Here is a 27,303-nt window from a genome sequence, read left to right on the forward strand (position 1 = left end):
CATTTGGTAACCTTGTTATCGAAGTACTTGGGAGCCACAAACTTTTTGTTCGTAACTTGAGGGTTGACCACTAAGGAAATTCTCACAAACCTATCCTCTCTCTCTCTCTCTCTCTCTCTCCCTCTCTCTCTCTCCTCTCATTTGAATCAACGTTTAGCGTCTTGTTCTATAAGTTTGTCATGTTTCTGGTAACGTTGGATGCATATAGATATTTTATTGTGTCTCAAGGGACGCAGGGTGTAGGGTTTGAGCTCATGCATCCGAAAAATTCAACCCACGCTCAAAAACCACATTGCCGCAATCCTATTGGCATATTTGTAGGAATGTCGCACATGTTGGAACACATCAAATTGATCCATAGAAGGCCTTTTCATTACTTTTTTTTTTTCATGGCATTTATGACGCTTGTGCTAAGATTTGGGGACATGTTTTGTACACGTGTGAATTTGGTGTCTACTATTCTTTGGAGATTTTATTAACTTGAGTGTTGGGTTTTTTCATATGCGAGATGGAGCATCGAAGGAGACACCCAAAAAATGCGAGGAGGAAGGGAAAACTCAAAAGGAGTTTTTGAAAAAGAGATGTTAGAGAAGCACAAAAGAATTATCTGAGGAAGGAAGGAAAGAAAAGAAATGCGCCTTAATCAGCCCACTTTACTAGTTATGAGAGGACTCGGAAAAATAATAATGTGGGTGGGGGAGGAGGAAAAAATGGAGGAGGACAAGAGCGAGTGGCTCAACGTTGGTTTCCTTTACCCAAAAACACGCGCCCTGTGCCTGAGAAGCCATAGCTGTACTGTCCTGATCCAACAGTACACAGCTCAACACATTCACACAGGCGGCCTCTCCCCTACCCCCGCACCTTCCCACCCCTGTATATGGCCCCTCTGTGATCCATGGGCTCCCTCAAGCGGAAGCATGCCCCCCCTCACTCTTCCTCCTCCAGTAAACGGGCTTCCAGAGGCGACGAGTCTTCCTCTGCATCGGCTAATGGCTACACCGGCGGACGTCGGTCAGGCCAGAATTCTACACCCGCCGTCGATCCCTCCCTCAAGGGACCTTCAGCTGCTGCTGCTGCCACCGCCGCTGCTACCCACCCTGGTGTCAAGTCCCCACCGGATTTGAGAGCCAGTACTAGCGGCCCTCCCCCCTCTGGCCCTGCACCGATGGACGACGACAAGAGAGACCCAGAGCAGAGCAGTTCTAAGGGTGCAGACAAGGACATGCCAACCGCTGCCAATGGCTCTGGGCAGGATGGCTCACCTGGAGATGATCCTGTTTGTGATGGTGCCGCAGATGTGGCCTCACAGGATAATTCTGGCCATTTAATACCCAACCATGCAGGTAGAGCGACTGCCTTTACCTGGCTGTTGGATACCTATGATTTCCCTGTTCAATTAAGGGCATATTATGGTTGGAAGAGACCTCAATGACCAGCCAGCAACAACAGTACTTGATATCAGCGCAGAGCTAAGACTGACGTGTAGTTGGGCATAAGGAATGCAAGGACAGGCTATCTTTTCTTTTTGGTGGTCCAAGCTTAAAGACAGAATTAATCCTGCATAAATGATGTTTGTTAAGCGCTTAATAAATCTCTTCTAGTAACATATCTGTCAGCAGGCAAACACTTATGGAGCACTTAAGTTTGTGCTAGTTCTGTTATTCTGTGTTCACTAATGGATGAAAATTGGTTCCCTTTAGGTTGGTTTTTGTGGGATAAAATACACCCAATTGAACAGAAGGGTGTTCCAGAGTTTTTCAATTCAAAGTCAAAACTGAAGACCCCAGCACTGTACATGGAGTCTCGAAACACCATTATGAGGAAGTATTGGGAGAGTCCAGATAAGCTACTTACATGGGCAGAGGCTTCCACAGCCATTTCAGAAAATAAAGAGGGCTCCAGAGATGCAGCTAAACGCATATTTGATTTCTTGAATCACTGGGGCCTTATTAATTCAAGAGCCTTTGGAAATACCAAACATGGATGTTCGCCAAAGCAAAAGGTTGAAATGAATCCCTCTCATGGTACTCTTGTCTCGAGCTTGTACCGATTTGACTCAACAGGTGCATCTTCTACAGCAAGGTCTTCTGCAGTTGGTGAGAAGGCCACTCCAACATCTGCTATAACAGAAGCATCAATAGCTGACCCACAAGGTGGTTTCCAGGGACCGGCTGTTGAGTATCATTGTAATTCATGTTCAGCAGACTGTTCTAAAAGACGCTTTCACTGTCAGAAGCAGGTTTGCACTTCTCAACCATAGTTTATGTGGTACCTGAAAATGTAAATCTTGTTTGAAACATCTATTTTCTGATTTCTTGTTCTAGCTTGTGCATTAGAGGGATACATCTTTGTCGCTACCTGTCATAATTTTTCAGAAATCATCATTATGTTGTTCGAACTTTGGCTCTCATTTCTAAAGTTTCTAAGATGGCAAAAATTTCCAATCTTCTTTTAGGTCATGATTGAACTATTGGTCATTATACTTTGCCTTCTTGAAAGGAAGAGTCTTCTACAACCTACAAAAGGAAAAAGGAAACATGGTGCATTTTAGGTTGGCTGATTTGAGGGTTGAAACAAAGTTGATTATGCTGCTGTTTGGTAGTATGTGCTATGGTCACCGTAATGCCATAAGAAGAAAAGGAGAAATAAGAAAGAAAGAAAAGTTATTTTAATGATCACTAAAGCCCAAAACGAGCTTATGAGATTAAATGGGGATTATAATTAATCATGGTATGTCTCAAACAATGAGAAGGTAGAATCATATATGTATACAAGAGCTCTTGGCTCTCCTACAATGCTCATAGATTTAACATAGGATTATCATGGAGGGCTCTTGGTACATTTGTGATGATACCTCTTAAGGTGAGGTGCCTTAAGAATGTTATATTGCAAGGCTATATAATAGCTTGGATTCTTAGGTAATCTTGTGGATGACCTTGGCACCAAAGGGTGGGGCTGTCCAAATATGTAGAGCTCAGAGGTTTTCTCAATGGTCACCCTCGGTGGTCCTGAATGGGTGAAGTTTGTGCAAGTGGTGGAAGGAGCTTGTGTTAGAACTTGGCAATGGTGGAGCTTTAAGGAAAAGTTTGTGATTGCCATTATTTGTTGTCCTATTGATACATCATTGGACATCAAGATGGGCATCGACATTGGTCATAGCCTTGGGTCATAAAGTGACCTAGTGCGAATGCACCAGGGAGACTTTAGGTTTAGGGAAGCCTAGTGCTATTTATAGGACTCTAAATCCATTTGTGCACACTATTGTGTGATTACAACTTTTGGACTTAATGCCCAACAGCCATTGCATTTGTGCACTAGGACGGTGTGGGTTGGTGATATGGGATGTTAGCCTATATTTTGTCAATTCGTCACATCGTGGTTGTGAGCTTTGTCAGAGTTTGACAAAGACATGGAAGCTTTGACAGTTTTAGCCGATTCTTTTGTGTGCATTTCTTTTCTAGTGAGTTTTGGGTGTGTTCACGCTAGTAGAGGAGAGTTTTCCAGCCTTTGCATTTCTTTTTCATTGGCTAGAGGACCTGCTTACACTTGTCAAGTGTGGCGGTCAGCTTTTGCAGGCTGCGATCGGCATTTTATTGGCTGCCGACATTATTTTATTGCGGTCGGCCAGCATTTTTGCATCATCCTTGATCAGGTGGGCCAATTTTCAGCCTTTTCTGCTATTTATAGCAAGGCAACTGGTGGCTGCCATGATTCACAATCATTCTTCTGCAGATTACTTCAGCACACTTTGACTTCTTAGACTCTCTTCCATCTTTGCTGCTACCATTTGTCGTCAACTTGATCTTGTACCCTCAGTGATGCCTTGGGTTGTGTGTAGGGATTGATCAATTTACTCTTGTATTCAGCTTCCATTCAAAGTTCAGTGCAGACTTCTTTCCTTCCATTCTCTTCTTTTCTTTCAGTCTTTCTCTTCCTTTCTCTCTTTGTGTTGGTGCTTCTCTTCCGTTGTGCACTCTCACACAGCATGATCGCCAAAGTGAGGACTGTGAGGTGCTACAAAGAAGAGACCATGCTCAGCTTGCTAATTGGAGCAGATTTGTTGCAAAGGAACGTATATTTTCTGCCTTGTTTGTGCCTCTACAAAGTGTGCAAGGCATCTATAACTTCCTTGTGCAGGGTGTAGCTGATTTTTCCTCCATTTGGGCAGCACAACATCAAAATGCTGCAGTTTTTTGTGTCCGCTAGTCTCTTAGAGTTATGGAGTATCACTGGCTCAATGTTTTCGATGACTCAGACAAGGACTATCTATTCTTTTTAAGATAGGTGTTCTCAATGTTAGATCATTGCAACGAGTGACATGAAGATAGAAGATCAGAGCCACCTCACTCCGATAGGTATCGAAGATGAAAGTAGCCTTCTCCCCCTCTTACTTCCCTCCATGTTTCATATAGGTATAGTCACAAGTGATGGGCGGGGATGTGTTGGGTGTGGCTGAAAATAAGAGACGGGGGTAGGGGACTAAGCTTTTGTACCTTAACTTTGAAATTCAAAATCCCACATGATGAAGATGGGGTTGGCAATGGTGAGAGTACTCCATGTTAGTTAGTAGATAGGTGAGAAGTTGTGGGGCTAGCTATAAATTGATGTTTGGTGGTTGTAGATAGTTGTGGGGATTGGTTGACAGGCGAGAAGTTGGATTGGTTGTAGACAAGCATTTGCATTGTTAATCAATAGGATACCCTTTTCACATAACATCTTAATAGTTGCATCGGTAGTTGGCTATGTTGTAGGTTGGACATGTCGGATAGGCCTTGTCAATTGGCCATGGAGCAAGATATAGACTTTGGACAACCTTGTCACAAACTGCCATTACATTCCCATCACAAATAGGTTGAGCCATCCGTGACACGTCTCGTCCCTATCACCTTGTGACACCTATAAAAGAGATGTCACAGGCTGCCATCCATGACACATCTTGCTGTCATCACCTTGTGACACTTGTAAAAATGATGTCACTTTTACAAGTGACATGTTCTGATATAGAGTCATCACGAAGATGGCATCCTGATATCCCAAGGGTCTGTTCCTTGCATTACTTGTGACTATGCACATAGGGCCCATTCTTCTGGTTCTTGCGTAGTTGTGATGTCATCCTCTGTACATGTGTACGTTCTTATTTCTATGCCCAAAAAAGATCATCTTGATGATACAAACTACTCCCTTTGGTTATGAAAAGTGGAGTGTATTCTTGATGTCTTTGACTTGTGGACGTTTATTACCATCCCTAATTTGCGTCTAGTGGAGGATCCTTGCCTTGGTTCTATCGTGGACTAAGCAACCCTATGGGATTGGCTTAGCCCTCAAGTTCAATCCTTTCTCTTCACGAGTTTATAGGATTCTGTCCTTGTGCATGTGCGCAGATCTTGGATTGTAGTGGACGTATGGATGAAACTTTTTTCTCTTTATCAACAAAAGACCTTTGTCTATTGCAACACCATAGAAAATGAACTCTTCATGCTTTTAGTTTGATGATTCTTCTTTCATGAAGGATCACATCAACAAGATAGAGGATTTGTGGGATGTGTTGAGAAATGACTCTTTCAGTCTAGTCGCTTCAGTTAGGGTTTCATCAAGGACAGCCCCAAAAGGGGTTGGGTGCCCATATTCTGGGGTGCCATCCTAGAGTGATCAGTGGGGCGCCACCCTAGATAGATTGATGCCTGTATATAGCCACTCCTCACTCAGTTCATTCTATCTCCCAGTCACTTTTCCTCTCGCCGGCCCTTCCACTGCCTTCACAACCCTTCAGGAGGACTTTGTGGTTTGTGGTTTGTGGCTATTCTCCATCACCATCTTCTTCCTTAGATTTAGGTGCCATCACTCTTTGCGTTTGGAGCATCTTTCACATGGCATCACTATCCCTTTACTTGGTGTTAGCACCCTTCTTCTTCAAGCTCCACCTTCACCTGCGTTTTTCAGTTTGGAGGCTTTCTCTCTTTTTGGCATCATCTCCTTCTGCTTGGCGTTAGTGCAGCCAACATCAACTGCCTTGATGTCCACATGTACTGCCTTGCTGTCAGCATTCATAGCTTGGCATTGGCTTTCTCCTACTAGGTGGTGTTGAGCTAAAAATGCATTAGCTTTACTTAAACAGCCCCAAAACATGCTTAATTAAGGAAGAAACCTTGTTTATTTAAAAGAAATGCATTCCTAGAGAGTGTTTGTGTGTCCCATAAACACAAACCCACTTTGGAGAGCCTAAACTTTCTATAAATAGGTATGTTGCCCTCCATTTAGTCTTAATCTCGTTTTTGCAGGTTTCAAGTGTTTTCAACTTGCTACCCACACGCCATTTGCGGAGGACATTGTAGTCCAAGCTGTCCATTGCAATCTTCTCTCATTTGACATCTGTTTCCAGCCCTCCATCATCATTTTGTTGTTGTTACTAGCCGGATGACTGCTGCTGTCCGTCCATCTAGTTATTTTACAGCCTGCCACATCAGCATATTGCTGCATTTGCAAGCCCCAGCTATCGCTCTATCAGTTTTCACTCTCTTTTTAGTTGTTGCTGTTTTCTCTCTCCTCACTATTGCATTTTGCAATTTTCTCTCCTTTAGCTGTTGACATCATCATATTAGTCTGTATTTGTAGATTCTCTCTCCTCTGCTTGTGTCTATAGCACACTCTTTTTAGATTGCCATCTGCATTAGGTCGAGCCACATATGCTATTATGCTATGTTTATTGTTTGACACTTAGAGGCTGCTTTGTTGCAATTTAGGATCCATTCGGAGTACGATACACTATAGCTAATTACCCTTGCCTTGATCCTTGAGATATAAGAGTTCAAGGTTTAATATTCATTCACTTCATAATGTGTTTGTTGCATGAGCATTGTATATTCAGTAGTCATATCACTTCATTCATTCTCTATGTTCAATGTCTCTGAGTTATCCTAACCCTAACTGTGTTATTCTATCAGTTTGTGCTTTGTCATATGGTGTTATTTGTGTTTCTGCGTTAGGGAATTTCTTCACATGGTATCAAAGCCGAGTTCTGTGAGAGAAATCTAGGCCTTGATTTGAAAGCTCTACACAAGAAGCAGGAACAACAGAAGGGCAAATGACTTCGAACACTACTTCCATACCACTTCTCACATCGGAGCTAAATCCATCGAGAAACGAGTTGGATTGGGCCTTACGGCTTGCTTCACAAGCCCTCGACATTGCCGGACAGACATTGGACTACCATGGAGTTCCACGATCTTACGAGATCATTGCAGTTGAGTACGATCTCATTTTGATGCATAGAGCCTAGTAGCAGATAGAAGGTAAGTTTGAATTTCACTCTTTAGATTTGATGCACCGATCTACTGACCATGTAGGAAGGGCGGAATCTCCACTTAGGATTGGCCATCCGCAAGTGAAGCGTTGAATATACTCCATTGCCTTTTTACTTATTCTCTCCGATGCCAGTATGTCTTATCATTTTAGATTCTGTTAATGATGATTTTCCTTCTTCTATTGATATGGATGATCTTCATGATGGACGTGTGCAAAACATATACAAAACAATTTCTGGTTTATGAGTAATGATGAAGATATATATTTCTTTATGAACTCAAGACCAGGTAAGCAATTGAAACAAGAAACAGTGAGTACTCCTTCCCGTTCTTTTCCTTTAAACAATTTTGTTTTCAAAGGTTAAAATGAAGTAGGTGCATCTTTATTATCATCATTTGAATTTAATGCATTTAATGGACAAAACGAATCCATATAATTTCCCACATCTACAGACTATACCTATCACAAATCCATTTAATCTCCCTTCCATCCCATACTCTTATTCCACTGTCACATCCTTTGAGCCTCCATTAAGTGCGTCCCATGTTGCATCTCATGTAGGATCACATAGGATCACATTTGTTTTCATTCACCACCGGGGGGTTCTATAGTGTTCCATCTTTTTCTCACACACTTTCGGGATCATTGTAACTTGGGTATTCCCCTTAGTCTCTCTCAAGTGTTTATCAGTTGGTACTATAGTTTGCCTCCTTGGCATTACCTAATGGACCCTCTAGTCATTATGTTGTGTTTCAATCGACATTTGGACAGGGCTTACGTGTCCCGTCTCTCCACCTCCACCGATACTTTATGGAATACAGGGACTCCTACGTCCTCTGACACTCAGGTCACATTGTTTCTTAACAAGTTGCCACATAAATACTTCAATTTTGTGCAGCAAGTGGTTTGTCTGTTCAATTTATCCACATTTTATGAATTTGAGTGTTAGCTATAGCGTTATGCACGACTGTTCTATCAATTTCATATGAATAATCCCTTAGAGAGGAGAGGACTCTTGTCGCTCATTCTGAGAAGGGGTAGCAAGGGAAGGATATACAAAATCAAGCTTAAAATCCAAATCAAAATCAAAATCAAGCAGGGGAAGCAAAAGAAAACTCCTAGTCTCAACTCAAACTTGAGTGGTAGAATGTACCTAAGAAGAATAGGTATTGCCAACATTGTTAAAAGGTTGGCCATTTTGATGGTGAGTGTTGATCAAAGGCAAGGGACATAGCACCAATATCCAAGTTACAGATCCTCAGTTAGGCAACCCCCATTAAGGGAGGTAGGGTGATGGCAAGGGGCAGTGGAAAAGTTAGACTTACACTATCATTGGTTAGCCATCTTAGTCGACAATGTTCTCAACTCCTGAGGGCTTGTGTGATTGGTCAGCAGAGGCCCACATATTCTCTGTAGAGATATTTGATGCAAGTCTTGTCCACATGTGAGTTGCCTCTCGACAAGACTACTGCAGAGACCCACCTATCATAGTCGAGCACATCAATACGTGTTTAGATTATGGATAGTGGAGCTACACATCACATGATTCCTATAGAGGATATCTTTCATACTTGAGCCGCTACAATCAAGCGGATTCACGTAGGAAATAACCCCTCGGTCAAGGTCCAGGCTCAAGGTTGTGTTAGTTTTGCCACTAACAAGGGTCCGGATGTGGCTTCACTGGACATCAGCTTGGGGCGAACTTGTTATTGGTTTAGCAACTTTGTAGGTTGGGGCAAGTAGTTTTTTTTTTATAGCGAACACAGTCAAGGTCCTTGATTCTCAGACTGGTTTAGTGATTACTTGCGGTGAGGCACAGCCTAATGACCTATACCACATGACCCATTTTCTTACTGAGCGGACAACCGAGAGCTTCGTATTCCATAGCTTCCAAGCATTAGCCACATCTCGGGAGCCTAGGAACAATGAGCGTCTTTGGTATTTCCTCATAGAATATCTTGGCTATGACTCATTTATGAGTTGTTTTGGCGTGAGATGGTTAAGGGCCTTCCTTACTTGAAGCTAGCTTGAGATCTCTATAAAGTATGCCAGCTCAAGAAGCAACACCGTACCTCATTCTCTCAACAATCTACACATGAAGCTGAGGTGCCTCTTAGATTAATTAATGTTGATTTTTGTGGGTTAACATTCACTTCCACCTTAAATAGCATGTTGTACTTCTTTTTGATAGTGGATGATCATTCGAGATACATGTGGGTGTACTTCCTCTAGCATAAGTCCGGTGCTTTCACATATTTCTGTTCTTGGGTGTTGTTGGTTTATAATTAGATAGGCTGTTGTGTTGGTTGTATGAGGAGTGATAGCGGTGGTGAGTTCATCTTCCACGAGTTTTTCGAGGTTCTATAGCAACATGGCATCTCTCACTAGCTTACCTCTACTAACTTCCCCTCTCAGAATCTAGTCATACAGTGTAGAAACTAGACAATCATGGAAATGACATGCTCTATGCTATTCGTAACATAGCTGCTTAAGTGCCTTTGGATTGAGGTAACTAACACTATGGTGTACATTCTCAACCGGTGCCTAATTGCGGCTCTTTCGTAGAAGATCCCGTACGAGACATTCTTCTGCTCTCAACGTGTCATATTTCACTTCAGAGTCTTTGGGTGTCGCGTATACACACATGCGCTTGATGATAAAATAGGAAAGCTCACTCCGCGAGTTGATCTCCTTAACTTTGTCGGATACTCCTTTGAAGCAAAAGCCTACTGTTTATTCGATCTTCGCACAAATAAGGTGATCGTTAGAAGGAATGTCATCTTTGAGGAGAGGGATATTGTGCAGTTCTTTGCACCGGATTTTGATTCATTTTTTCTTTCCACATCATTGGAGATCGTGCCTACCAAGCTTGGTGCTTCCGACCTACCTATGGATTCTTCGTCTACCAGCCCCCCTCCGCGAGTCCTGTTACCTTGCTAATACCAGCAGTTCATGTGGGATTTAGGGATCTTACCACTGGATTTCACTCTGGAGGAACCTAGAAGATCTGCTTGGCTTGCACCTTAGGCATCATTTGCACTACTGTTTATAGCTGATTACATAGCGCATTTTGGGCCGGATACATGGCAGATGGCTCTTCAGTACCCTAATGGCGAGAGGCCATGGAAAAGAAGCTAGAGAGTATTGACTGAAATGAGACTTGGATACTGGTGAATCGTTTGAGCCATAATAAACTCATTGGGACGAAGTGGATTTTTCTAAAGGCTGATGGGTCTTTAGACAAGTACAAGGCCCCCCTTGTTGTGCAAGGGTTTCAACAGAAGTATGGTATTGATTATGAAGAGACCTTCGCATCTACTGTGTGGTTGACATCTTTTTGGTTATTACTTGCATTAGCCGCTCACCACGGTTGGTTTTGATACATCAGATGGATGTTAAGAGTGCCTTCCTAAATGGTTATCTTGAGGAGGAAGTCTATGTGGAGTAGCCACCAAGATTTTCGTTTGCGAACCGAGGGATAATGTATTCCGCTTGCAGAAAGCTTTTTATTGGCTAAAGTAAGCATCGCGGTCTTGGTTCCATAGGATACAGTTCTTACAGACTCACGAATACCATTGTACCCCTTATGACCTAAGCTTATATGTTGAATCTAGTTTGTTGTCTTACTTCTTGGTGATGGAGGTAGTTTGATTTGGGGATTGTATTTTTGTATCACAGTAGAAGTACACATTTCAGCTTATAGAATAGTTCACTACGGATTAGACACAACTAATAGCCATGCCTCTTGATTCTACTATCCACTTGTCGAAGGATATCCTAGGTCAGCCCTTTGATGTGCATACTTATAGGTGTGTTGTAGGGAAACTTCTTTGGTTAATTAATCCTAGGCCAAACTTAGCTTACTTAGTCAGCATTCTCAGTCAGTATTTTAGAGCACCTAGGATGTCACATTGGATTGCATGTCTTCGTGTGTTGCGTTGTTTATAATGTACTTATTCTTGCAGGGATATACCAATTTTTATTGGGCATAAGATCTTGACACTTGGCGTTCCCATGGCGGCTACCTCTTTACCTCGGGTATGACTCTCATTTCTTGGTCCAGCCATAAGCAATAGACAATGACGGCTTCCATGGCCGATGCCGAGTATAGGGTCTCTGATGGCACCACCATTATTGGCAACACTTTACTTCCCTTGCGACTCTCTTATCGTTGTCTACTGCGACAACCAAAGTGCCATTCTCCTTGTGGGAAATTTGATAATCATGCCATGGACGCAGCATGTGGGAGTCTACTTTCACTTTTCCAGAGAGTAGGTTAAGCTAGAGACTATTCACCTAGAGTTTGTGCCTTCATTAGATAATTTTATAGATATTTTGAGCAAAGAGGTCAACTAGTTGGTTCTTTAGTACCTTCTACCCAGGATCAGCTTGGGTATACCCTCTTTTACTTCTTCAAATTGACGGGGAGAGGGTGCTTTCCTCTTGCTTTTCCTTCAAGTTTGAGAGGGGGTGACTACTTCTCTTGATAGTGAGAGTGATGATGCTTACAGTTTTTGGACATTCATTCATTCATTCATTCATTTGTATTGTACTTACGGACATTTATAACTTCATCCATATTGTCAGGATAACATGATTGTAAAAGGACACTTGGGTAAGTGAACAATTCCCCTATGAGGGCACTGTCCAAGTGGCATTATTGCATTGCATTTTGCGTGAGCATGATATCTTGTATCTCCCTTTCATTTTTCCATGCATTGGTATTTTGTTATGTAAACGCGCATTTATTCATTTTCGGTCTTTTGGAGTTGTCTACTTTGGCTTCACCATATTCGTGGCATTGTACATGTCAGTCTCTAAGGCAGTTCTCCCTAGCTTTGCTTGTCTTTCTTGCTTTACATCTTTACTATATTTGTGTCATCCACACCTTAGCCTTTTCCTTATTCTTTGATACCCAATAATGGTAGGGTTAGTGTGCTTGTTTTGTGAACGTCCTAGGTCTGACCATCCCTTATTACTCTCACGTTTGAGGCATAGATACTCAAATATGATGAAAATTGATTTGAAACCCTCACTTAATGTTAAATCTATCAAAACTAGAAAGCCCTAAAAAAAAGAGTCCATAGTTGATTCCATCTGCCTTTGCAAGACTTGGCCATTGGGCTATTGTGCACCCTTTGTCCAATGCCCTGGTCTGTCTGGGGTGATCACTTGGGTTCCTTTGGTAAGATAAACATTGCCTTTGTAGTCTTAGTAGCCCGCTAGGTAGCCGACGCGCACCCTTTGTTCGATACTCTAGCTGCTTTAGGGTGGAATGCATTGGGGTAAAAGAAAAGGGGAAAAAAAAGAGCTTGGTTGGCCTACTTCTCGTGGAATCGTTGTTGGGCCTGAGAAAGGGTGTTGAGCTAAAAATACATTAGCTTCACTTAAACAATCCCAAAACATGCTTAATTAAGAAAAAAACCTTGTTTATTTAAAAGAAATGCGTTGCTAGAGAGTGTCCATGTCCCATAAGCAGAAACCCACTTCGAAGGGCTCTAAGTTTTTATAAATAGGCATGGTGCACTCCATTTAGTCTTAATCTCGTTTTTGCAAGTTTCAGGTGTTTTCAGCTTGCTACCCACACCTCGTTCATGGAGGACATCGCAGTCTAAGCTGTCCATTGCAGTCTTCACTCATCTGGTGCTTGTTTCCAGCCCCTCATCATCATTTTGCTACTGTTTCCAGCCCTCCATCATCATATTGCTATTGTTTTCAGCCAAGCGATTGCTGTTGTCCACCCATCCAATTGTCATACAGCTTGCCACATCAGCATAGTACTGCGTTTGCAGGCCCTAGTTGCCACCTTGCTAGTTTTCTCTCTCCTCTTAGTTGTTGTTGCTATTTACTCTCTCCTCCCTACTGCATTTTACAGTTTTCTCTCTCCTCCAATTGATCCCATCATCATTTCAGTTTGCGTTTGTAGATTCTCTCCTTAGCTTGCGTTTACAATACACTCTCTCTAGACTACCATGTGCATTAGGTCTAGCCACACACATGTTGCGTTTATTGTTGTTCGACACTTGGAGCTTGCCTTGCTGTGATTCAAGATCCATTCGGAGTATGACACTCTCCAGCTCATTACCCTTGCCTTGATCCTTGAGATATAGGAGTTTGAGGTTTAGTATTCATTCATTGCATAGTGTGTTTGCTGGATGAGCATTGTATATTCAGTAGTCATATCACTTCATCATTCTCTGTGTTTAATGTCTTTGAGTTACCCTAAACCTAACTGTGTTGTTTTATCAGTCTGTGCTTTGTCGCATGGTGTTAGTTGTGTTTCTATGTTAGGGTATTTCTTGATACGTATCATCTTTTTTCTGCGTTTGGCAATCTGGAGGGCTTTCCCTTTCTTGGTGTCATCATCCTCTCCTTGGCATCAACATTCTTCACCTTGGTATCAACCTTGTGGCACTTGGTGTCAAGTTTATAGCCCTTGCTACTTCTGTTTTGCAGTTAGAAGGCTCCTCCACCTTTTGTTTACGACTTTCAGGCTTTTGGCATCATCTTTCATTTGTTGTTTTGTGGCTTGATCCATCTCTTGGTGTCAGAGAACTGAGATTCGCTCCTTGAACAGATGGTGATCTCCTTTTTTATCTTAGATGGCATCAGAGGAATGCGTCCCTTTCCCTTCGCAAGTGCCCTTCACCATCGACGTACATCTTCGATATCCCACTGCTCAGCAGACTACGTATTGCTCCCTTCACTATGCAGATTCCCTATAGGTGTCGTCCTTGATTCAGATAGGATAGTGTAGTCCCCTTCTAAGCTTCGACTCCATTGTATCAGCTTTTCTTCACAAAGCGTTATTGAGTGCTTCATCATCTTGTTCTCTTATGTTTTTGAGTTTCTTTTCTCTCTCAATGTTTGTTGTACACACTTTGTGTTTTTCCTCGCAAACCCTACTATCTCTTCGCATTTTCTTATATTTTGACATGGTATTAGAGAATTCTTGTTATTTTGACATGGTATCTTCCATCTTTCCTTTTTGTAGGTTGATACTCTGGTGCTATGACTTCTCCACAAGCAAATGGATAGAGCATTGGGTGCTCCTCTTCTGGCATCACCGGACCCCCCTATTGATGCTTGTTGACATGGACCTTTGCTCCTTACACTACTAGAGTATATGCGTCTACCCCTTCTAAGTCATGGAGTATGTTTTGCATTGGCTTTCAAATTTTATGCTCAAGGCAATAAGATGCATCCAATACGCATTTAGACCTTTCGAGCCGAAGGAGGATCACTTGGTACCTCGAACTCCTTGCGACCACCGCAAGGCACTATAGAGGTTGCTTCTACTTCTTCTAGGGTTTCAGGAATGCTACCTTGACAACTTGTGGTTTTCTAGTCCGCTCCCTTGAGAGAGAGTGATTGTTGGATACTGTTCCCTCGGGAGTCGGCTCCTTCGAGAGAGTGGTTGTTTAATACCTTCCATTACTACGGCTTTGTGGTCCACTTCCTTGAGAGACGATGACTGCCAGGCCCCCTTGGCTCAACATGAGCCTATCCTTTTCCCACTTGCGATTGCTCAAGTTCCAGAGGCCACCTCTTGGAGTCTTTCAATATCTTTGGCACAATTGGTGGTACTTCCTTCATCATCAGACGATTTGAAGATCCGGATCCATGAGTTTTTAGATTCCCTATCTCTCATAGAGGGGGATTCGAAGGGGGATGTTCTTTCCATGCCCTCTTAGGGGGTTTCTGCTTTTTCTTCGACTTTCAAGAGAGCCTCTACATCTCCACCCTTAGGAGGGTATCTATGTGAGTGCGCAACGGAAGAGGAAATACGAACACGGAGGGAGAGAGAGAGAGAAAGCAGAAAATAAGGAAGAGAAATCTGCACTGACTGAAATGAATGCTGAATACACTGAAATGGACTGATCAGTCCCTGCACGCAGCCCACAGTGTCAGTGAGGGCACCAGATCAGGCTGATGACGATGGCAGCACCACCACGGGGGAGAAGGAGTGTCGGAATCTGCAAGAAGACAACTAACCAAGTGGGGAGGGGGGTTGCCAATATATAGGCAACGGACAAACCCTAACCCTAACCCTAAAATGGGCGCAAACCCTAAAATGGGTGCAAACCCTAAAAGTGCCCTAAAATGGGCGCCCCACAACAGTGACCAAAAAGGTGGCCGGGCAGCTAGTGGCTGCCCACTAAAAGAGGCCAAAAAGAAATACACAACCTAAGACAGCCAGTCAAGAGTGACTAGCCTCCCCCATCATAACACATGACAGACATGTCAGAGCTCCTAATGTCCTCGTCTGACTCAGACTGAGGCTCACAGGCAGGAGATGACAAGGCATGACAAACATGACTGCTAACACCCCCTCTCAAATCCTGGATGTGGCTGAAGGCCGAAGAGGAAATAGATCTTGGGGTGGCAAGAGGAATGCCAATGTCGATGAAGTCCGTCGATGTAGACTGCTGCTGAAGGAGCTCCTCACGATCCTGGAAAGCCTCCTCTAAAACACTAGGGGCCAGGGAATCCACAGCCGCATCACCGAGATCGTCCCCCTCTGAAAGGGATAGGAGGTACGAGGGAACCACCGGAGGAGAAGGTGGGGGATGGGAAGGAACCTGTGGAATAGAAGGTGCACAAGCGGGAACGGTTGTAGCAATAGACTGCCTCGGAGGACCCTGCATCAAAGAAGGGAAATGGAGCCTGTAAAGCCCGCTCTCCTGCCAACCTGTAGATAAGACAGCTCCTGTAAGAGAATCCTCAATAACAACGGCATGCTCGGTGAAGATCACGCGTGTGCCAAGCCTCGTAAGGCCATAAACTGAGAGGAGGGGAAGGCCCAAGTCCGGAACATGTAGGGCCTGTGAAAGGAAGCTCGTAGTTCGGTTTGTAAACAAAGGCAATGTGCCAACACCACTAATAGGCACCGATAAAATGTCACCAACAGTGACTGAACCCTCTGATGGACGGAGATCCTGTAACAAATCACCTCGGGGAGTCATATGACTCGAAGCACCACTGTCCACTAACCAAGGCTGCGCAGAAGACACTGCAGCCACGGAAGAAGGATCCTCCTCCAAAGCAGGGATATGAAGGAACACTAACTCATGGGTAACAGCTGGTGTAGTGGTAGAAGAAGGCTCCGATGTAGATCCACCCTTCGCTCCCGGACGAAGGTGAGGGTACTTCTTCCAACATTTCTCCTCTGGATGTGTCCCTTTCCCACAGTGTGGGCACTTCGGTCTCTTTGAATCTGAGTCAGAGTCTGAAGAATTGTCCTTCTTCTTAGCCTTTGACTTCTTCTTCTTCTTCTGTCCTCCCGAACCTGCAACAAAGGCTCTAGTGGAGTCGGATCCACTAGCACTGACCTCTCTGAGTCGCTCGTCATGCTCCAAGACAAGCGGGGATAACTCCTCCCATAGAAGCTTCTCACTGGTCCTCGATGTAAGTAGGCTGGTGTAGAAGACATCAAACCGAGGCGATGGCAACTGAGTCAAGAGAATCATAGCCATGTCTTCAGAAGATATCGTCCGACCGAGGGATGCAAGCTCATCCCTCATATCCTGTAATCTGTTGATGTGGTCCTTCATGGAAGGACTATCATCAATAGCGAGCATCCGCAACTTCTTTTCAAGAGATATCCGGTGGGCAAACGTCTTCTGCTGATAGAGAGACGCTAGCTTCTGCCACACGTCCGCTGCAATCTTCAACCTGTGAACATGAACAAGGATAGAATCCTGCAAACTCAGAAAGAGGAAAGATCGGGCTCTAGAATTGAGCCGATCCCATAAGGCTGCACGATCCATAGATGTCCCATCTGCGGGATCCACCATAGGCCGGGGAATAGGAACAGAAACAAGCTCCCAAAGATCAAAGGAGTCCAAGATACACTCCACCTTGCAGGACCATAGAGAAAAGTTGGAGCCATCCAACCGGTCCTCTTTGGGTAGCTGAGGAAGTACGGGTACCTGTACAGGGGGTACCAAAGGCTGCATCTTCGGCCCACTGGAAGGGGATCGCCGAGATACATGAATAGAAGGGGGACGGGAACGAGGAAGAGACTCCATATGACGATCCTCGCGATAGAAATCACGCCTCCGTTCAGATGAATGTTGAGACAAAAGCTCATGATCTGAGTCATCAAAACCTGTAGACTGATGATAAGACATCTTCCAATCTGCAAAATACCAAAACACAACAAGGGAAGGTTGCCGGTGCCGAAACACAAACACCAGAAGCTCCTGAGCTGGCCGCCTTGCACAGAACGCAAGGATGATGTCAAACGCAAATGCTGACGATGCAATCACCACAGAAAAACAGCTGCCTGCCTGAAAACGCAGCCTGGGAATAAGTCGCCAGCAGGAAAAGAGCCGCCGGACGATGGAACAACCGCCAAAACAGCAAGGCGCAGGCTGGAGGAGTGTCGCCCAGCTGTTGGAGGGCCGCCCAGGCTGAAAACGCAAGCAAGAAGAGGTGGGTGATGACATGGCAGCCACTGGAGAAGGCGCCAGCAGCAAACGCAAATTTGTGGACACCAAAACAGGCCGCCCTGATCAAGGAGATGGTGCAGAGGATGACGCCTCAGCTGTTGGAGACGTCTTGACCAGCAAACGCAGAGTTGTGGGTGTTCTCCCGCGTAAAACTCAGCTCCGTGTACTCTCAGTTTGGCGATGATACCATGTGAGAGAGCGCAACGGAAGAGGAAATACGAACACGGAGGGAGAGAGAGAGAGAAAGCAGAAAATAAGGAAGAGAAATCTGCACTGACTGAAATGAATGCTGAATACACTGAAATGGACTGATCAGTCCCTGCACGCAGCCCACAGCGTCAGTGAGGGCACCAGATCAGGCTGATGACGATGGCAGCACCACCACGGGGGAGAAGGAGTGTCGGAATCTGCAAGAAGACAACTAACCAAGTGGGGAGGGGGGCTGCCAATATATAGGCAACGGACAAACCCTAACCCTAACCCTAACCCTAAAATGGGCGCAAACCCTAAAATGGGCGCAAACCCTAAAAGTGCCCTAAAATGGGCGCCCCACAACAGTGACCAAAAAGGTGGCCGGGCAGCCAGTGGCTGCCCACTAAAAGAGGCCAAAAAGAAATACACAACCTAAGACAGCCAGTCAAGAGTGACTAGCCTCCCCCATCATAACACATGACAGACATGTCAGAGCTCCTAATGTCCTCGTCTGATTCAGACTGAGGCTCACAGGCAGGAGATGACAAGGCATGACAAACATGACTGCTAACAATCTACTCATCATGAAGTTTTTCATCCACCATTTACTCTTGGGGATGGTTGCCTTCATTCAATCATTTCTTCTCATGACACCCAAGATCTTCAATACCACCTAGATTGGGGCCTTGGAGATTCGGGTGCAACTTGGTGATGAGACCTTCAAATTCCTTCTAGCATGAGAGTTATAGAGCTAGTGGCTTATCTCCCAAGGTGGAGTTAGGTTCTATAGTTCATCTAGCCTAATGTTTGTTACTATAGGTTATCTTGCAAGTGGAAATCTTGGATCTCCGAGACCCTCCACCTCTTCTTCGTACCTCTCTTCACTCCTCTTTCTTCATCCCTTTTTGGGCATGAAGGGGTGTTGAGAAATTCTTTTAGTCTAGTCGCTTCAATTAGGGCTTCATCAAGGTCAACCCCAAAAAGGGTTGGATGCCCGCATTTTGGGGTACCATCCTAGAGTAATTAGTGGGGTGCCATGAAGGGGGTGTGCGTAGCAGGAGTGCTTTGTGTACAACAGTAGAGAGTGCAGAGAGCGCAAAAACATGAGTAGGTGTGTACCAATGTGGTACTCACAAAGAATAAAAGAATGTATTTATATTTAGGGTACGAGTAAGGGTGTGTTAACATGTACAAGTAAATATATACATGGGAAGTGTAACGAAGGGCCTTTACACCCAACAACTTACCACTTAAAGATTTGGAGTGAACCTTCAACCAACTTCTACTAGTCGAATGCAATGCTCATGTTGAGCCTTTGTAAGATTCTTAGTGAGAACATCTATAGGGTTATCTTGTGTTTTGATCTTAGTCAGTGTGACTAGACCATCATCCAGAAATTGTCTGATAAAGTGGTACTATATATCAATATGTTTGGTATATGCGTGAAACATGGCATTTTTAGCCAGGCATATAGCACATTGGCTATCACATCCAAATATAGGTGTTTTGGTGGGCAGCCCGAGACCTTGACCAAATGACTAAGCCAAATAACTTCTTTTGAAGCATCAATTTGCTGAAATATATTCAGCCTCAGTGGTAGAGAGCGCTACTAATCTTTGCAATCTAGAGAACCATGAAACAGGCCCGCCAGTGAAGGTGATAATGTACTTGCTAGTAGGCTTGCAAGTAATTGAAACTAGCCTTTCTTCTTGGAGAGGGTGGTAATTCCTTGATTAAGCACTAATTACAGCAAGCATAAATTTCACATAAATTGAAAATGCATACTTTACTTCTTTAATCTTGGACATTGGACACTCGGTTGGCTCCTAAATTGGCCCCCCTTGTAGTATTTCTTTATCTTATATTGCAAATGGGAGAAGTACAATTGAGATCCTTTGATCTCCTCTGCTAATCCGAGTGCCTCTTGTTGTCAAAATTGACCAGCAGGTTTCCAAACCAATTTGCCCCTTGGTTTACTTGGGGAATGACCTTCAGCTTTCTCCTTGAAAGACAAATTTAGCCCCAAATTTGATATTGACTGGTTGGCCTCTTGAATCTTCTTAAAATTCCTCAATTTTAGCTGCGAGAATTCAAGTTCTAGGCCCTCAATTTTGAGCATCATCTCAAGGGGGTTGTCGAATCCTAATTTCTATTGTAAATTAGGGTTTACATTGGAGATTGGTTGAAGTCTCTTCCTTTGATGGCTCAACTAAAATATTGAAATAACTTGACAGATGGCTTGAGGATGAGAGAGAATTTTGTAGAGAGAGAAATTTCAGAGTTTCATGGTGAGAAATGCATAAAAATTGTTGCTGCCCTGCCCTCAAACAGCCATGGAAGCTGTCACCTACAGCTTAGAACCACCTGAAAGATTGTTGTCCCCTTCTATATGTTGTCATCTGCACCATAAGGATCTTGGGCTGTTGTCACATGCTCTCGGAGGGCTCCAAATTGTTGTCACATGTTGTAGGACAAATCCCTAGTGGTTGCAAATCACATCAGCAGCCTCTCCCTGCTCTCTAACAGCCTCCTCCTATTTCACAATGGTTGGAATAGACTCCACCAGCACCTAAAAACGTTTTTTCCACTTGCACGGGGAAGTTTTGCCAAGTGGCAGCCTTCTAACCCCATTTTATAGCATTATTCAACTTATTAAATTAATTCTTAGAATATTAATTCTGAAAATTAATTTAATAATTATTCTAGTGTTAAAAAAATAATTTCACTAGCCAATAAATAAATTGGCAAGGCTAATTTGTTTTCCAAGTATCCTTGAGTAGTTATTGAATCTTAGACTAGTATTAATTAATTAACTGATGCCTAGTCTCTAATATCACCAGGGACATTAGTGGCCAATAAATTGGTTTAGGCCGAAATTTGACAACGAAGCTTCCTCATCCAGCGATGTCGAGTTTGTTAGGAGATTAGTCTGCTCAGGTGTGAGTTTGTGCTGCAGATGTTGTGGCATTTCATTAGTATTTTTTTTGGCATTTTTTGGTGCCCTTTTTAGGGTTGGAGAGCATTTAATGCTGGCTAAATGCTGGTCAATTGCATTTATTGCTCCCCCTATTTTATGCCTATATATTGTTGGGCTCCTCCTCTTTGTGTACTTCAGTCATCACTTGTGGATTCTTCAGGGGAGAGAGGAGCCGGTGCCAAGGTACCCACACAGCCAGTGATTCATTGCTGTATGCTGCTGTCTCGTGTTCGATATGGATTATGTTTCCCGAGCGTAGATCTAAGTTCTCATCTGTATTTATGTTCACTCATTCATTCTTTCTCTTGTCTTGTGTTTCAACAGTTTATTTCAGCATGTTGTTTATGCTTCCATTGCTGCATCACTTTTGACATGGTATCAGATTTCAGGATTTGTGTTTCTGCTGTGTTTTCTTGCTAATTTTAGGAGTGTTTTCCCTCTTGCTGATCAGGCAGTTGCTGCTCCAAACAAGCGACCAGTTTTGCTTGCATTTTTTGCTAATGTCAACATCCTTACAGCCTGCGCATCCATTTCAGCTTGCATTTTGGTGTTTCTGCATCTCCTCCTGGGTGGACGCTTACATCATTAGGCCGTTTTTACTATTTTTGACGGTTTTTGACTGATTTCTTGACTTTTTACAGCAGCTTGTGTCTTATTTTGATCAGATTTTGGGTTATACTGCATGTGAACTCTTGCTTTTTGCAGTCTGTGCTCATGGTTTGACTGTGTTTCCTCTCCCAATCTCTTCTTTTCTCTACTTTTTTTCTAAATCCTCTCCAGATGACGACTCCATGCATCTCCATTGATGACAAGCTCCATGGACTTGATTATTACACGTGGAGTGTGGTGATGAAGGCTTGGTTTATTTAGAAGTGGTTATGGTACGTGGTTGGTGGAGCTGTGGCACATCCTCGACAACCTTCTCTTGTTCCATCTGATTTTGATGAAGACAACCATGAGGAGCAGTGCTTACATGGGATTTAGATGATGCTCGTGCTCATTCAGCCTTACTTCCGCGTATTTCCAAAGAAGTCCTACTGGCGGTTACCTCCTGTATGACAGCTATAGACGTATGGTCGAAGTTACAGTTGATGTACGAGGTTTCTTCCACCGTGAGGGCCGTTACTCTCTATGGCCAGCTCCGGCAACTGAAGTTTGAATCCAAAGATACGATTCAATCCTTCCTACTTCGTGTTACCCAACTCCAGGACTAGCTTCGCACTATGCAGTCTGCCCTATCAAAGGCATATCTTGTTGGTACGGTACTCTACAAGCTTCCTTGGGAGTTTGATGGAGTGGCGAATGCTTTACGAGCGCAGACATCTACGACTCCTGTCAGTTTTCTTCACATGTCCTCCATGCTACTTGAGCATGAGGCTACTTTGCGACTACATGGGAGGCTTCCGTCACATTATGGAGGTTCAGGTGAGGCTCTTGCCGCTTTAAAGAGGGGTTTGAAGATGAAGAAGTCGAAGGCCTAGTGTTACCACTGTGGCAAGAAGGGTCATTTAAGGAAGGACTGCAAAGATTTAGCGGCTTCCAGGAAGAAATAGGAGCAGAAGACGAAGTCGAATGTGGACTCCTCCGACGAGTCATCCTCTGCCTTAGATTCCGATTCCGATTCCGATTCTCCGACCAAGGCGAAGTCGAAGGCACGGAAGGGATCCTCTTCTTCGAATCGTGGGAAGAGCTTAGTGGCCCCTTTCTCAGTTGCCTTCTAGTGGTGGTGATGTGGTCATCCCTCACGACTCTCCAGTGCCAAAGAGGAAGTGTGAAGGGTGGTGAGATGGGGCAGTCGTGCCTCATCTATATGTCTATATAGATGCACAGGATCCAGAGAGGGACATCCATGATGCATCGACCGAAGTCTGGCAGGGACAAATCCTGGAGTTGGGATTGATATCCAGGTTCATGATGGGCTGGTTCCTTGATAGAGAGCGGGAGGCTTTCGTCTAGAGCTCACATGAGGGGACACTTGGCAGTTTCGGTCGAAGGCGGGGATTCCATGGTCACATGTTTAGAGACATGTTTAGCATATTGGTCTTGTATGTCCCGAGTGACATAGGTGACATAACATAGAAAGTTGCTATGATTCTTCTCTATTTTCAGGTGGTGCTGTTATGATCGACATTGCTGTTAGATACTCTCCGAGGCATCTTGGTGGTGGGCTGGCCACTCATTGCTTGGATATCCATGGTTTTTCTGGTGGTTCTATGTTGTATAGTTTATGATTCCCCATCCTTGTACTATTCTATTGTATGAGATCACCCTTGATCTGAGAGAGGGTGTTAGTAGATTAGTTAGCTCAGGTGTGAGTCTATGCTGCAGAGGCTGTGGCATTTCATGTAGTATTTTTTTGGCATTTTTTTGGTGCCCTTTTTAGGGCTAGGGAGCAATAAATGCTGGCCGACCAGCAATAAATGCTGGCCGATTGCATTTATTGCTCCCCCCATTTTATGCCTATATATTGCTGGCCTTCTCCTCTTTGTGTACTTCAGTCATCACTTGTGGATTCTTCAAGGGAGAGAAGAGCCGGTGCCATTTATTGCTGCCCCCATTTTATGCCTATGAATTGCTGGGCTTCTCCTCCTCTTTGTGTACTTTAGTCATCACTTGTGGATTCTTCAGGGGAGAGAGGAGCCGGTGCCAGGGTGCCCACGCAGCCAGTGATTCACTGCTGTATGCTGCTGTCTCGTGTTCGATATGGATTCCGTTTCCTGAGCATACATTTGAGTTCTCATTTGTATTTGTGTTCACTTATTCATTCTTTCTCTTGTCTTGTGTTTTAGCAGTTTATTTCAGTATGTTGTTTATGCTTTCATTGCTGCATTACTTCTGATAGAGCCGTGTTGGATGCGTGTTGATAGCTCCACTTTCACTTGTGACATGGTCCTTTGCTGAGCCTTGGGCTTACCTTGTAAATGCTTCCTTGCTTATGAATATGAGCTTTTGTCCTTTAGATAGGCTATTTTGCAAACGGGTGAGCATTCTTTGAGTTCTATTGCGCGTTTTGTGTCGTGTTGAGTTCGTGCCATTTGTGTTGAGTTGGTGATGTTGCAATGTAGCGCGGTGGGACTAGTGCTCGTTGGGAGCCTAAATAGGGTTGTGGGGGTGCCTTGTGCAAGATTTTGAGGGCCGGACCATCACACTTGCAAGTACCACCTAGTACTTGTCAGACATAACTTATTACAACTTTTGCCTTTGATACCCATTGCATCCTCATGGTCCTTGGTCTGTTACCACGAAATAATTGCCATGTGTATCACATGTGCTTAAATAACCTTTCATATTTGATTTATAACTTAATCAAATATTATCAACAAGATTAACGCATCTCAAAATTTCATGTCTCCGTGACAGTATCCTAGTCACTTGCCATGTTTGCATCACAATATCCTTGCAGATCTTATGTACTTTTTGCATAGCATATACATCTTCTATGTGTCTCTTAAGGTATTGGAAGATGCATTTCACAGTCTCCCACAAGGTGAAGCATAGGGAACACCCTTCATAGTACTGGCTGCCTTACCATCTTTTGGGTAATCAGCTTTGCTAAGCTTAGTGTACGGCAGTAATTGTACGTCAAGAGGCTTAGCATTGGCCATAGAAAACTTGTCAAGTACTTTGTTGATGTATTTTTCTTGTGGGAGAAATAAGAGTTGTTGCTCTCTGTCTCTTGTTACACACATCCATAATGGGTTCAACTATCCATAATGTGTTCAGTTGAACCCAAATCCTTCATGGAGAAGGTTGAATCTAGTCATCTTTTCAATGCATTAACTTGGTTCTAATACTAGTTTGAACAGGAGGTGTGCAATAGTACTGTTCATGTAGAAGTAGAGAGTGTAGAGCGCAAAAATGCGAGTAGATTGTGTACTAGTATGGTACACACAAAGAATAAAAGAATGCATTTATATTTAGGATACGGTACACTTACACCTGTAAGGGTGTGCTCACGTGTATAATTAAATATATACATGGCAAGCGTAACGAAGGGCCTTTATATACTCGACATGCCATCCTAGACAGATTGGTGTCTATATATATGTCACCTCTCACTCAGTTCATTCTAAATCTTGTTTACTTTTCGTCTTTGTAGCCCTTCCGTTGCCCTTGTACCCTTTCAGGAGGACATTGCGGTTGGTGGCTTGTGGCTCTTCTCCATCACCCCTCGGTTTTAGGTGCCATCACCCTTTGCGTTTGGAGTATCTTCCACCTAGCATAACCATCCCTTTGCTTGGTATCAACACTTTCCTTTAGGCTCCACCTTTCACTTGCGTTTTTCAGTTTGGAGGCTTGCCCATTGTTTGGTGTCATCTCCTGCTTGGCATCAACATTTGTTGCCCTGGCGTTAGTATTCAAAGCTTGGCGTTAGCTTTCTTCTACCAAGCATCATGCATCTTTTGCTTTTGGCAGTTTAGAGGGCTTATCCTTGCCTAGCGTCATCATTCTCTCCTTGGTATCAACATTGTTTACCTTGGTGTCAACCTTTTGGTACCTAGCATTAGGTTTACAGTCCTTGCCAGTTGCATTTTGCAATTAGAAGGCTCCTCCATCTTTTGTTTGGAGCTCCTAGGCTTTTGGCATAATCTTCCATTTGGTCTTTTGGCGCATGGCCCATCTTGTGGTGTCAGAGGATTGCGCTTCACTCCCTCAACAACTGGTGATCTCCTTCTTCAGCTCAAATGACATTAGAGGATTGCGTTCTGCTCCCTCCACAACTGTCCTTCACCATTGGCATACATCTTTGATAGCTTGTTGCCCAGAGGACTGCGTTTTACTCCCTTCATTGTGTAGATTCCCTAGAGGTGCTATGGCCTAGTTCAGATAGGACAGTGTAGTTATCTTTTGAGCATTGGCTCCGTTGTATCAACTTTTCTTCACAAAGCATGATTCAGTGCTTTATCATCTTGTTCTTTTGTGTTTTGGAGTCTCTCTTCTCTCTTAGTGTTTGCTGTACATTGTGTTTCTCCTCACATACCCTACTGTCTTTTTGTTTAGTTGCATATTTTGACATGGTATCACAGCATACTTGTTATTTTGACATGATGAGCTTGCATCCCTTGGTAGGACGACTTGGTTATCTCTAGGATACGAGACACTATTTTGTGGAAGGAGTTAGCTCCACTTGTTTTGGAGCACAAAGAGTGACTCAAGGAGGTTGGAGCGAGTGGATCTGGCTCTACTAAGGTCTTTATTATAGGTTTTGGAGGGGAGAATAAGGAGGGAAACAAGAAGGCTAACAACAAGAAGTAGGAAGACAAGAAGGATGAGAAGAAGACAAAGTTGAAGTGTCCACACTATGGAAAAGATACTCATTGGCAGAGAAGTGTTGGTCGAAGTACCTCCTTTGGAAGCCAGGCACCAAGAATGGTGTTACAAAGGCTACATTAGCTATTTCAGAGTGTCTTTATCCATTTGTTTGAGGTCAAGGACATGGCACTTACTTTTTCTATTACGGAGAAGCCATGGCTCATGGACATGGGAGTTTCTTTACATACGACCTATTGATAGGATTGGCTTTAGGATGTTTGTGTTTGTGCCAGAGGGTTGTCACCATTGTTGACAATTGTTTGAAACTTGTTTGTTGAGAGGGGTCCATTTCGTTTCTGTCTAATCGTCAGGAGTTTGTTGCCTAATTACTTTATATCCTAGATTTGGGTTTTAACCTTTTCTCTATTCATGGTTTGACATAGCTAGGTACATGGGTAGTCCTTACTTAGGATGTTGTAACCAACCTCTATATATCAACTATTATCAAGATGTATTGGTTGAATGATTCAAATTAATTTGATGCTTATATATCTTGAAATGCGGTTTATTATTTGAGTGTTTTAAAATATGGTCATCTTTTTATCACGGGTGGCCAATGGTTAGAACACCTTGTAATTATACTTGGGTTGTCATAGATGAGATATCCAAGAGAAACTTAAAGTTTAGTTGGATCGTAGATCAAAAAGCCTAGATGATTAAGACTTTTTTAATTGGAGTAGTCATACTGACTAGAAGGCCACATAGTGAGTGGTTTTAGAAAATAAAACTCGATGCTCATGATCAAAGAAAGCAAACCATGAACCAGTGAATCTATACAATTAAGATCTCTAGAATCTAAATTTGGCAATTTCTACAAATTTGGGAGGTTTTTATTTTTTGAAGTTACTCAAATGAAAATTTTGTTTGCGTCAAAGGCTCGAGAATTTCGCAAGGAACAATTTTGTCTTCAAAAACTATCTCAAATTCTTTAATGTTTGAGAGATTTTTAGAGTAGAAGGTTTAGAAGCTTTTTTCTCTAGAAAATTGAAATATTACATGTAGCATCTAGAATAGAATGTGCCATTTTGAAAGAGACAAGTGTCGCTATACTTGTCATTTTGCTCA

The 27,303-nt window shown here is 43.4% G+C and overlaps 1 protein-coding gene across 2 annotated transcripts in view; it reads left to right on the plus strand.

The window, feature by feature from the left end:
• Positions 1 to 686: 686 nt before the first annotated feature.
• The window catches only part of LOC148031021 (SWI/SNF complex subunit SWI3D-like), a 53,295-nt gene continuing 26,678 nt past the window's right edge, over positions 687 to 27,303 (plus strand). For both annotated transcript variants that reach the window (XR_015691837.1, XM_087684551.1), the window contains exons 1-2: positions 687 to 1,343; positions 1,701 to 2,239. Coding sequence is in view for 1 of the 2 variants with exons in the window: in XM_087684551.1 (XP_087540677.1) it covers positions 896 to 1,343; positions 1,701 to 2,239 (987 nt within the window). In the remaining variant the exon portion in view is untranslated. The remainder of the gene's footprint in view (positions 1,344 to 1,700; positions 2,240 to 27,303) is intronic.

This window comes from Lygodium microphyllum, chromosome 9 (assembly GCF_053477565.2).
Source record: "Lygodium microphyllum isolate KBCC chromosome 9, Lygodium_microphyllum_v1.1.10, whole genome shotgun sequence".
NCBI lineage: Eukaryota > Viridiplantae > Streptophyta > Polypodiopsida > Schizaeales > Lygodiaceae > Lygodium > Lygodium microphyllum.